The following is a 12,370-nucleotide window of genomic DNA, read 5'->3' as shown; positions in this document are numbered from 1 at the left end:
AGAGCTAGAAATAGTCACTAAATGTCACATTAACGTAGCATCACTTCTTTTTTTTTTAAACGTAGCTTCATTTCTGATGTCTGGTTTTAAGAAAAGTGACAAGGGAATGATTGCCATAAATGAGATAGACACGAAGAGGAGTGATTAGTTTTAGCGGGTCTATGTTTATGAAAAAAAATTAGAGCAAAAGACAAGGAAATGTAGAGCAGACATACTAAATTTTATACCCCACACTTCAACTTGGACTTAACATTTTTATTTTGTCTTTTACAAAAAGGTTGATATCGATTGTAAAAGTACAAAAGGGTATGAATAGGAAAATACAATTTTATACCCCACACTTCAACTTGGACTTAACACTTTTATTTTGTTTTTTACAAAAAACAAAAGGGGATGAATAGGAAAATACGGAATATCTTGGAGAATACATTTGATGACTTGATTAAGGTTTTTGTGTGTGTGCTTTATCATTATCATTATCATTAATTTATTTTTTGACACTTACTATATGGAGCTTACTATGTGTTACAAGAGTAGAAAAAACAGTCATATAAATATCACTGTAGCCCTTAGAAGTAGGTATTATTATTATTATCCCCAGTTAAAAGAAGAAGAAACTGAAGGCAGAAAGATGAAATAACCGACAAGGCCATGCAGCTAAATAAACGGCAAGACTAGGATAGGGGTCCAGGTAGCATGAAAATTGTCCTGATTCTCCTAAATTAGAAAGGAAAGGAAGATGTCAGGAGGGAATTCTTTTTGCCTCTTAAAATCAACTTCTTTTTTTCACACTTCTGAGGCTGGCTGTTTTGGTGAGGACAGTAATTTAGCCGGACTGACTTGGGCAAGTTCCTTGGTTTTCATATGCCTCAGTTTTGGCATATAGAAAATGGCAATAATAATAATAATAATACCCACTTCATAGTATCATTGATGGGGTTAAATAAGGTTTCTCAAAGTCTTAGAATGGTGTTGGCATGTAGCAGGCATGTGATAAATAGCAATACTGTTAACAGTTCTTATTATATTGAAGTTATATATAATATTCACATTATTATAATGTTAAGATGTGCATATTTGCATTTTAGTGGTGATGAAGTAACTTGATTAAGTAGCCGTATTAATCCTTGCTACTTTCACTGCAAATTAGTCAAATCTAGTGTCTTTTTTCATTTTAATATTTGTAGTATCTGCATAGGACAAAACATGTAGGTGGAAGTGAACTCAAATCATGAGAATGTTGTTCTAAGTTGAAGACAGGATGTAAACAATTTCCATTTATTCATTCATCCTCTTCTTTTCTTCATCAACTATTGAAGAATACCTATTATCCATTTATAATATCTTTCCCCTTAATATAGACTAATATTAATATAAATATTCATTTTTATACTGAATGCTTACTATGTCACAGGCACTATGTGAATCCTTTTATGTTCAGTATTTTCTTTAATCATCCCCATGACAATCTCACACAAACCCATGATATAGGTATTATCTCTAGTCCACAAAAGAGCCCCCAAAAGCTAAGCAACTTGCCCTGGTCAAATAGCTAACAGGTCATCAAATGAAGGTATGAACTAAGGTCTTCCTGATTGCAAAGCTCCCTCAAGACTAATCACTATAATTACAACAATGGTTTATTAAAAAAAACCAAAAAAACAACTACAGGCAGATTTTATATTTCACCCACTGAATTTAAAAATAAAAGGCCAAACACTGCTTTAAAAAAAATACCAAAGGCATGCCTTCTTTAATAAAGGCATACAATGTAATGGCATATCTGCACCTTTTTGTCTGAATAAGCTGAAGAAGTATGTGGAGGGCAGAAGCATCAGAGACTGAGTAGATATGTGGAGCAAATGTTCCAAAAACAAATATATATTACCTTCAATAAAATTTATAAGTAATTAAGAAACTAAGCAAACCCTTTGTTGAAAAACCTAATAAAAAGCATTTGGGTTAAAGAACAAAATCAGATGGCTTATGTATTGGTTTTATTTTATAAACATGAAACTGAAGTGCTTTATTAGTAGGCAATCATTTCAAAATAACAGTATGGTTCCCGGCTACATAATAAAGAACCACTTTATATTCTTTGATTTCTCTCTGGTCACAAATGACAAATCTGAGACTACAAAAGTCAGAGGGGAAAGACATTACGGACAGGGACCTCTGCCTTCCAAGTATTACTGGATTTTGATTTTAGAAAATTCTTCATATACCTAAGCTGCATCAGTAAATACTGAAGAGCCAGAGCATGCAATGAAGAGAAGAATGTTCATTAGAACCAGTTTTTAGAACGGGTACCTAGAGAAAAGCAAAACTACCCATAGGTTAACATAAGATAAATACTAGTATTTAAAATGTACATTGAGCCCAGCTAGCATGGCTCATTGGTTGAGCATGGACCTATGAACCAGGAGGTCACAGGTCGATTCCGGGTCAGGGCACATGCCTGGGTTGCAGGCTCGATCCCTAATTGGAGGGTGTGTAGGAGGCAGCCTACCAATGATTCTCTCTCATTATTGATGTTTCTCTCTCTCTTCTCCTCTCCCTTCCTTTCTCTAAAATCAGTAACAGCATATAAAAATGTGCACTGAAAATTAAACAATAGATAGTACTTATATGATGCTTACTCTGTGCCAGGCATTATTCTAAAGTGCTTTTTAGAGTTAATCTCTCTCTCTCTCCATATATATATACCAACCTATTTTTGCTATTGTGGGTAAATTGGAAGAATATCTGACAATATTATTTAAATCTTAGAGATGTATTCCTGTGCACAAACCTTATGGAATTCCACTGGATTTGGCGATATCACATAGGTATAGCAATCTTACCCTCTTCTAAGCAGACTTCTTACATTTTGGATAAAAATACACTTTTAATTTATTATCTGAGTCCTGTAGGATTTATTGTTGGGGGGCGGATAACACAAATACAAAAGTCATTGTCCCATCTCTCCTCCCCCATGCCCTGAAATACCCTAGACCTCTTAAGAAAGGCATTCTACAGCTTTCTCTATGTAGTATAACAGAAAGTAAAGTACCTGTCAAGCAGAACAAGAATTGGTCAAATTACAGAAATGCAAAGTTGCATTTTTAGGTAATAATTTCCATATGAATAAAATTACACAAACCATTTAGACAGACACTTGAGTGAACCTAGAACACAGCTATCAGGACAATGTTACCTTTGCTAAAATTGGGTCACAGAAGTCATTACCTTTATCGAACATTTTGTGGATCCTAATGCTGTACGATGGAGGGGGGTGGATAGTTTCCCATTGATTATTACTGACACATTAGTATTTGAAAATAGCCAATCCCTTGAAAAGGGAAACTAAATTTATCTTTTCTCTCAATTAGCCGCCTACCTCTGTATGCATTAGCCATGCAGAGGGAGAGCTCACAGAATTCCTACAGAAATGGATACATGGTAATCAGCTGTGCCTAGTTTAGTAACAAGCATTAATATGAGGAAGCAAGCTAAACTATTTCATAATTGAAGAGTGTATCTTAGAATATGAAAAATTAATTTTCTTCTGCACCCATGTTCAGTTTCTCAGTGGATAGGACCTGGAGATCACATTTTCTAGTGAAAATGGTTTAATTAGAACAAGTGATACTTAAGCATTCATTTGCAATTCTGCTACAGTACTCCTAAGTAACTTTGCATCCTCACAGAATTAAGCATTTAGGGATGCTGCACTTAATGCATAAAATTCAATAAGGAGAGCATTAACACTGTACTGATTTTCTCATATTATCAAAAGGAATTCATGCCCAGCTGGTGTGACTCAGTGGTTGAGCATCGACCCATGAATCAAAAGGTCATGGGTGTGACTCCCAGTCAGAGCACATGCCTGGGTTGAGGGCTCCATCCCCAGTAGGGGGTGTGCAGGAGACAGCTGATTGATGATGTTTCTATCTCATGGATGTTTCCATGCCTCCCCTTCCTCTCTCTCTAAAAACCAATAAAAGCAATTGAAATAAAAAAGAAATTCATTGTAAAATTCAAGGAAAAATAGATTAATAATAAAGGTCTCTGGATGAGATTTTTAGATCTGATTTAGATATTTAAATTTAGTTAATAATGTTTAAAAGTAAATTCTTTTAGAGTTAAGATATATTGTTTATATATTCAGTATGTATACATCAATTATATAAATATGCATACATATACACACACGTAATATATATATATATATATTACATGGCCTTAGCTTTATTTGTTAGATAGTCACTGGCTACCTCTATCTCCCTGAGCATAGACATAGTGGAAACTTGCTACATAGTAGTAAAAGTGTTATCATGAAAAGTTATGCAAATTTAATATTTTAGCCAAAAATAAAAATAAATATTTGGAGTATGAATACCTTAATTTTTATATGTGGACTAAGAAATGTATGGCTATTTATTATGTATGGTTACATATTATGGATATGTACATATGGATATTATACATATTATGTAACACTAACAAAATGTGTATATATCTTTCTAGCCAAAACTGTCTACAGTTCCAAATAATCTCCATATACATAAAAAAAAACATCAGCTAAGATTTTTGAAAAATAAGCATTTATATAAGATGTAACTATTTTTACATTTTTTATTGTTTAAAGTATTACAAATAGTATAAGAATAACTTCTAAATAATTCCTAAAATTAGAATATGAATGTTTAGTAATTAAATTTTAATAATACTAATATCTGACTTATCATCTTTAATGTTCATATTAATTAATTATATTTGCATAATTTTTTTAATATGAAATGAATGTTAGAACTGTACTTCCACATACACACATACGTATATTTTTTCCTGTTGTTTATTTGTATGTCTTGTTTTCTAATCCAGAATTTACACACTATTTTTGCTTATAAATGTGTTTGTGTTCACTGGTCTCACACCCCTGCTAGGTTTTAAGGTACTCAAGGACAGAATAAATATCTTCAGTTGGTTTTTGTTTTGCAAACACACTTCTATCGTGGGGGAGAGATCTGACTGTAGAAGAACTTACAGAAGTACAGTAAGACTTACAAAAAGGGTAACTTCATTGTGGGGTGGTAACATAAATGTCTTGTCACAATGGGAAGATGCATAAGTGAGGCCGAAGTGAGGGTCAAGTGCTTATCAGGGGGTTCATGGAAAGCTTCCTAAAACTGGTGCCAGAGCGGTACCCTAAAGCTTAAGTATATAAATCTGGCAAAGCGATGTAAAGAGGGCATTTTAGGTCAATACAAAAAATACACACAGAGACCCAGAGGCGTGAGAAGAGCATGATGCCTGTGGCACACAGACAGTACATGCTACCAGATGTTTGCTGTGCTGGTGGCCAGCGGTAGGGTTGAGGAAAAGAATGGTGTAAGAACAGCAAGGCCCTATAGGGACCTTATTCTTTTGGCCACAGGGAGAATTTTAAGCTTCTTCCTGCTTACGTATGGTTGTATCTTGGCACCTAGCACAGGGACTTGCTTGTTCTTTTGCCAACAACGTCAGAGATCATTTTTCCAGCTATAATCAACTTTAAATATTAATGAAATACAGAAGACTGTCACTGTAAATTATATTCAGAGACAATCTATTGGAAAAATCTTTTACAATGAAGCCAAGAATATTGACTCATATCTGAAACTAGGCGTTGGTAAATAGTATTGACTAAATCAATAAGTGAGCCTGTGTCTCTGAGCAGGGCAACATGAGAATTAAAGAATACTTTGAAAAAAGGAGAAGAAGGAGAATAATTAGAGGAAGAAGGTGAAGAGGAGGAGGGGGGAGGAGGAGGAAGAACAGAGGAGGAGGAGTAACAGGAGGATGAGAGAGGACAGAATAGGACGAGTAACAGGAGGAGGAGAGTAAGACAAGACTTAAAATTCAAAAGTAATGGCAAGAGTTTCCCTAGGTCAGAATCTTCGTTGCTCTCCCTCCCTCCATGCTCTCAGAGGGAGTCACACAGGAGCCTCTCACCTGGGCAGGTACACTTCCACCTTCTGCTTCTTCACAGAGTTGGCCCATTCTTCAATCAGCTGCGCTTTGAGCAGTGGCTCCAGAGTGGCCAGTGGAACTTCCTGTCTGGACAACACCAGCATCATGCTGATCTCATCTCCCTCATATGGAATTTCTAGGACTTGGTAGATACCACCAGCTTCATTGGAGCCATCACTAAATTCCCCTAAAAAGAAAAGAAATGTGATAAAAAGGCCCATGTCAAAGCCGAAATAAAAGGTTTAAATTTGTTACAACTTTTTTAAAAATATAAGAAATGTAGGCATCTGAGAAAAAGGTTTACTTAAAAGCAGACCTTGAAATTCAAGTGAATCCTACATCCTGCAGAATTTATTTATTTTAGAACCCCCAGAATTAGCTCACATTTGTCATAACATGTTCTCTAGGCTTAGTTTATATTTAAAAATGGGACTTCAAATGAATATAGATTTAAAGGATATTATTAGAAACAATGAAATGTTTCTGGTTAGAAAAAGAAAGTCCTGAATCCTATACATTTGCCAATATCTGCCTGATTATTAAGTAGGGAAAAATTGACCATGTAATACCTGGTACTCTATTAATACTACAATGAAACGTTTTGAGGCAAAGGTAGCATAGCCATAATAAAATCCGTTCCTTTCTACAATAGCTATATAGTGTATACATGGTGATTGTGACCTTCAGATTATGTAATTAGGTAAATTAGATAATTGGCTTTGTGTTCTATAAACTTAACTAAATTGACGAGGCTTTCATAAAAAGCTCAGGTAGTCTTTAAAACAAATGGTCCTGTCACAACTTTAAAATTGTCCCCATTTTTCAAAAAAATGTAATGCTTTTGTTGTGAATATTTTCCTATAATTGATCTAGGGCTCTTAAACTTCACATTAATCATTTCAATTCTCAAATAAATGGGTATTTTCCTTTCTTGTTTTTACTGTTAATTTGATTAACTGTGATTATAATACTTTCTTTACAATGTATTTGTAAATAAAATAAGCTAGTAGTTATAACATATACTTAGCTTACAATTACATTTCTACTTATAACAACAAACTCTTACAGCTTAATGTAGGGCATAGCAAGGATTCACACCCAAAATTTCTAAATGTCTAATGAAACATCTTTGAAAATAATGCAAGAATATTGAATTGTATCATAAATTATAGACATTCAATAAATGGAACTATGAATAGTTTTGTCTGCCATACATACACAGCTGTGAAAGCAAAATTTCAAAAGAATGATTGCAATTCAAAAAGTTGTAAGGCATCAAACTGAGAGCTGGGTGGAACATATGGATCACTGAAAATCTCCCCAAAGCCTATGACTTTTTGTAGTAACTGAATAGTCGTATTATAGTATTTTTACGTGATCAAAGTCACTTTGTAGGTGTGATCAAATTTATAAATTGATGAAACATTGAAAAGCTGTCATTACACATAATCCTATATAATAAAGAGGTACAAGATGGCCGCCACAATATGGCCCACAGGAGAGGGCAGTTGGGGGCGACCAGGCCTGCAGGGGAGGGCAGTTGGGGGCCATCGGACCAGCAGGGAAGTAGTTAGGTGTCAATCAGGCTCAGAGGGGAGTGGTTAAGGGCTGATCAGGCTGGCAGGCAGGTGAGCGGTTGGGAGCCATCGGTTGTGAGAGGGATCCCAGATTGGAGAGGGTGCATGGATTTTGTGCACTGGGCCTCTAGTATTCATAGTATTCACTCAGGATCTAATTAGAGGCTTGGAAAATGGACCTAAGAAAATTTAGCTTAAATTAAATTGACAAGAAATTTAAGTACTGAATATTTCATGTTCATTTTTTAAAATTTGTCAATTCCTGGCCAGTACGCCTCAGTTGATTGCGCATCGTCCTTTGCACCAAAAGGTCATTGGTTTGATTCCTCTTCAGGGTACATGCCCAGGTTTGGGGTTTGATCCCTGGTCTGGGTGCTTATGGGAGGAAACTGGTCACTGTTTCTTTCTCTCTTTCTCTCTCTCCCTTCCTCTCTCTCTAAAATAAATAAAAACATATTTTAAAAAAGAAATTTGTTGATATACCTCAAAAAGAGAGAAATAAAGGCCAAAATGTCATACCATAATAAAATTCTCCTTGTTGATACATCATTGGAATTTGGACTTCACTTTCATCATCTTTAGTGAAGGAAAAGGTTCTAGTATTTTCGGGTCTAAATTGTGACTTCCAGTTACCCTTGAAATAGACAGCATTGATGAGGGCCAGATGAGTGACAGCATCAAAATCTCTTGGGGATACCAAATCTTTCAACAGACCTATTCAGGAAAAATAAATGGATGAAAATTAATATTAAATTAGAAGATGAAAGGGGACCAAAGATTATCAAATTACCATCCAATAGAGTGATTCAGAAAAACTCTATACCATTACTAAATGTATAATAAACTTTAAAAATATCTTACTTTTAAAAGAAAAATGTTACACACACACACACACACATACACACACACACACACACACACACACAAAATTATAGCTTAAGGGCATCTAAAATAGCCACACCACCTAAAATAACACAAGTGTAGATACTTGCACCAACTGCAGAACTACTTGCAGAAGAATCTCAGGCTTCAACCCTTTCTAGTTGCAATGATGCATGTAACATTGTAAGCACAGAGTAAGCACTCAACAAATGATGCCAGGTTTATTCTTGAACATTGTACATGATTAAAATGTCACTCAATTCAACCATGCCCCCGTGTACATTGGATATTTTTCTACCAAATATAACAACTGCTTTGACTAGGTAAAAACAGATAAGTGAAAGCCAATTTAACTTGTGATGCTTATTTTTCTATCACATATATTCCTTTCTGAATCTATTTTGAAGGACACTGGGACTTTGTTGATAAGTGTTTAAAAAGACTTTGGAGCCCTAGCCAGTTTGGCTCAATGGATAGAGCGTCAGCCATTGGACTGAAGGGTCCCAGGTTCGATTCTGGTCAAGGGCACATACCTTGGTTGCAGGCTCAATCCCTGGCCTTGTGGGGGCATGTGTGGGAGGCAAACAAAAGATGTGTCTCTTTCACATAGGTATTTCTCTCTCTGTTTCTCCCCCTCTCTTCCACTCTCTCTAAAAGTTAATGGAAAAATATCCTCAAGTGAGGGTTAACAAACAAACAAAAAGAGTTTGGAAACAAACAGCTTTTAGTAATTCAATCTATTCCAGGTAGATTAATATTCTTGACTTATTCTTTGAATGTTAAAAAAACATAAATTTCTTTTTCTTACATTTTAATCTCATAGTTGAAAGAGTGATTTTAGTGAGAGTAGTCATAGAGAAAAAGTAATATCATAGCGAAAAACATAGGACCAAATTTTGCTCTGTAATCTCTCATTTTATTAACTATTGTACTTTTGAGCTTACAAAGGTGCTTCAGTTTGGGGGGATTGGTAGGAATAGCACATGTCATCAGGGTTTTTTGTTGCTGTTTCAACATAAAATTTAATAGATTAACATTACTTGGGGAGTTTGACAATATGAATTAATTTAATGAACAGCTGTAGTAAAACTACGTTAAATTTGGTCTCATTTTTTAGACTCTAATTTCATTTTTATGGTAAAATTAGAAAATAGAATTATAAGATATGAAACATCTGAAAAACTGAAATACATTTAGAATACATGAATTAAAAATAAAATTTTAAATTCATACATCTCTTTCTAATTTCTCTCCATTTATTTGTGCTTAAAGTGGGCTACTCTTTTTTAAAGGAATCTTATACAATTTTTTGATTACCAATCAAGTCTTGTGAAGCCGACAAAAAAAAAATCTTTAAACTCTGGCTTTTAACTCTCTTATTTTATTTTAATCATAAGATAGCCATCACCAACTGCCATTCCAATCAGTATCTAATGTATTAAATAGCTCAAGCAAAGTTCCATACCATAGCTAAGATTACTACACAGGAAAAACCCATCAACTGGAGAGTGTTAATCTATCAGCATCAAAATTCTAGGCATGGCAAAAGACTATACTTATTTCTCAAATGTGTATTCATAAGCAGCGCTTCTAAAAAGACTTCAATCTATGTAGAATAATTATTAGATACTTAACTAAATTCTATATAATATACAAAATAGAAAAGGAATGAGGAGACAAATAATTTCAGGACTAAGGAGAGAGTCAAAACTAAGCTATTTGAGAAAGAAAAGAAGCAAATGACATACTATTTGTGTTATTCTCCACCCACTTATTGATGTGGTTGGCCACGGCAATATTTTGACCGAAGTCCACATGATTTACTTCCGCATTAAAATATTTTTTCATCATTTGCAAAAATTCATCATTGATGTGAAATTCATTTTGCACAAAGAGGGAACTGGCAATTTTCAGCACATACTGGCTCTTTTCAGCAGTGACCATGTTAGAAAAATCCTTCCAGAAAGAAAATTCTTCACCTGCAAAATGACATAGGGTAAGTTAATAGTGGGACAAACAGAGAATGTACGGGCAGTAAAAACACAGCTAACGACCCAGGGGAAAAGCACTCGCTTATTCTCGACATTGACATGGTAAGGAAGTTCAATATTTCTGTGATTTCTAGATGTTCAAATGAACAGTTTTGAACTTTAGTGTTATCAGCTGATATTATTTTTCATTTTACTTGATATCTTGGTAGAATCTGTCAAGTAAAGATTTTTTGGTTGTTTACTTTCAAAGTACTTAGGTTACTTTCATTAAATTAATCTTATGTTGATCAGAAATAAGAATTAAGTTTAATTTTCTAGCTTAAAAATTATTCCTTTAAATTTACTTTTACTAGACTTTTTTTAAACCTTATAACTAGAAAATCCTTTATAAATTGTTTCAGTTCTTAACTTTTTAAGGAATTAATTCACATGTATATTAGAAACATTAAAATAGAAATCGTATACCATGTCAAACTGATTACAAAATACCTTTTGGCTACAAATTTTTTACTATATATAAGTCTCATAATAATGAAAACCTGATTTTAAGCAAAAAAAAATCTGATATTCTTAGAGAATCATGTTTCTTTTCTTTGTAGCCCTCATCACAGTTGTAAAGTTTCATTTACTTATATGATAATTGATTACATATGTCTCTCCATCTAGGCTTAAAATTCAGAGCAAGAACCATGCTTGCTTTTGTTTATCACAATAAGATTTATTTAAATATTATTATTATTAATACATAATTTCTTTTAATTAACTCAGCCAGGGATGGAACCCAGAATTAACTCCTTTCTTGAGTTCCCTAAAGTTTCTCCTAGCCATACCATATCAATGAGAATACTTTCCTCCTGTGTGGAATACTGCTGTCTCTGGCATAAGGCAACACAACTGAGCTAAAAGTTAAAGTTAAACCATCCTGAGAAATCAAACCTAAGCACACTCACCGTGTTTCAGCCTGTCATATCCCATTGAATGACGGATTTCTTTCAGGGTAGACCCTTGGGCCCCCAGTTCCATCATTCCCATAGCAAGGGTGATGCTCAATGGAGAGAAAAGAATATTTTCATCTTCCCCAGTGGCTCGAAGGTGATTATACATAGTCACCGAGAACTCAGCAATGGTTTCATCTGGGAAAGTGGTCCCTACGGCCAAACTTTGCAGAAGCAGCAAAGAGAAGAGCCCAAGGAAAGCCATGTTGGAAGAGTTTCAATCCTGGAGAACAGTAATTTACACATTAATTATCTCAGGAAAATAAAGAGAGAACTATCTATAGGAATTCTTTTTTAGTAAAGTTGTAAAGCAAACCCAAAGTTTTTAAACATATACAGTATCAATATCTCTATAACAAAAGCCCCATTAAAGGATATTTTGGAATGACCCTCCCTTTTGTTTTGCTTAATCCCTTCACCTTTTACATCCAGCACCACAATCTCCCCTTTCCTTTGACAGTTGTCAGTCTGTTCTCTATAAGGAAGGTCCTGTTTTTCAAAAGTCAATTAATAGTCAATTGAATGAAGAACATTGCTAAGTTCTGCGGATACCCTCAGAAACAAGATGGCCCTGGCCCCCACCTTCATGGGTTAAGATTATGTATAGATACATCTACAACAAGTAATGATAGGTTGTGTTTGTTGGAGGTAATCAATTCATGTTTCATAGCCTCAACATATGTATTTTGATCATAATTTTGAAACAGTTTACTCTAACTTACACAACACAACCTAGATCCAGGACAACTTTAATGAAAACCAAAAGATATTCACAGGGTTTAAGATGAACTTGTGAAGTTAGGCATTTGGAAATGCCACTTGACTCATTCACTACAATTTTTAAAGGTAATGCACCATGCAGCTGGGTTACCAAGTGGTGGGAAGAGATCAGACACATACACACCTGCCACGGGCCCATTTATTCAGCCCA

General features: G+C 34.6%; 1 protein-coding gene across 3 annotated transcripts in view; it reads right to left on the bottom strand.

Annotated features, from left to right (window-relative positions):
* SERPINI1 (serpin peptidase inhibitor, clade I (neuroserpin), member 1) overlaps positions 1-12,370 on the bottom strand; it is a 77,742-nt gene that overhangs the window by 17,223 nt on the left and 48,149 nt on the right. For all 3 annotated transcript variants that reach the window (XM_006774182.2, XM_015570759.1, XM_015570758.1), the window contains exons 2-5: positions 11,395-11,662; positions 10,202-10,432; positions 8,091-8,285; positions 5,977-6,181 (exon numbers count right to left, since the gene is read on the bottom strand). In XM_006774182.2, the coding sequence (XP_006774245.1) occupies positions 5,977-6,181; positions 8,091-8,285; positions 10,202-10,432; positions 11,395-11,644 (881 nt within the window). In that variant the 5' untranslated portion in view covers positions 11,645-11,662. The remainder of the gene's footprint in view (positions 1-5,976; positions 6,182-8,090; positions 8,286-10,201; positions 10,433-11,394; positions 11,663-12,370) is intronic.

Source organism: Myotis davidii, unplaced genomic scaffold (genome assembly GCF_000327345.1).
Source record: "Myotis davidii unplaced genomic scaffold, ASM32734v1 scaffold1307, whole genome shotgun sequence".
Classification (NCBI taxonomy): domain Eukaryota; kingdom Metazoa; phylum Chordata; class Mammalia; order Chiroptera; family Vespertilionidae; genus Myotis; species Myotis davidii.
The sequence above is the reverse complement of the archived record's forward strand: the minus strand, read 5'-3'. Positions and strand labels throughout refer to the sequence as shown.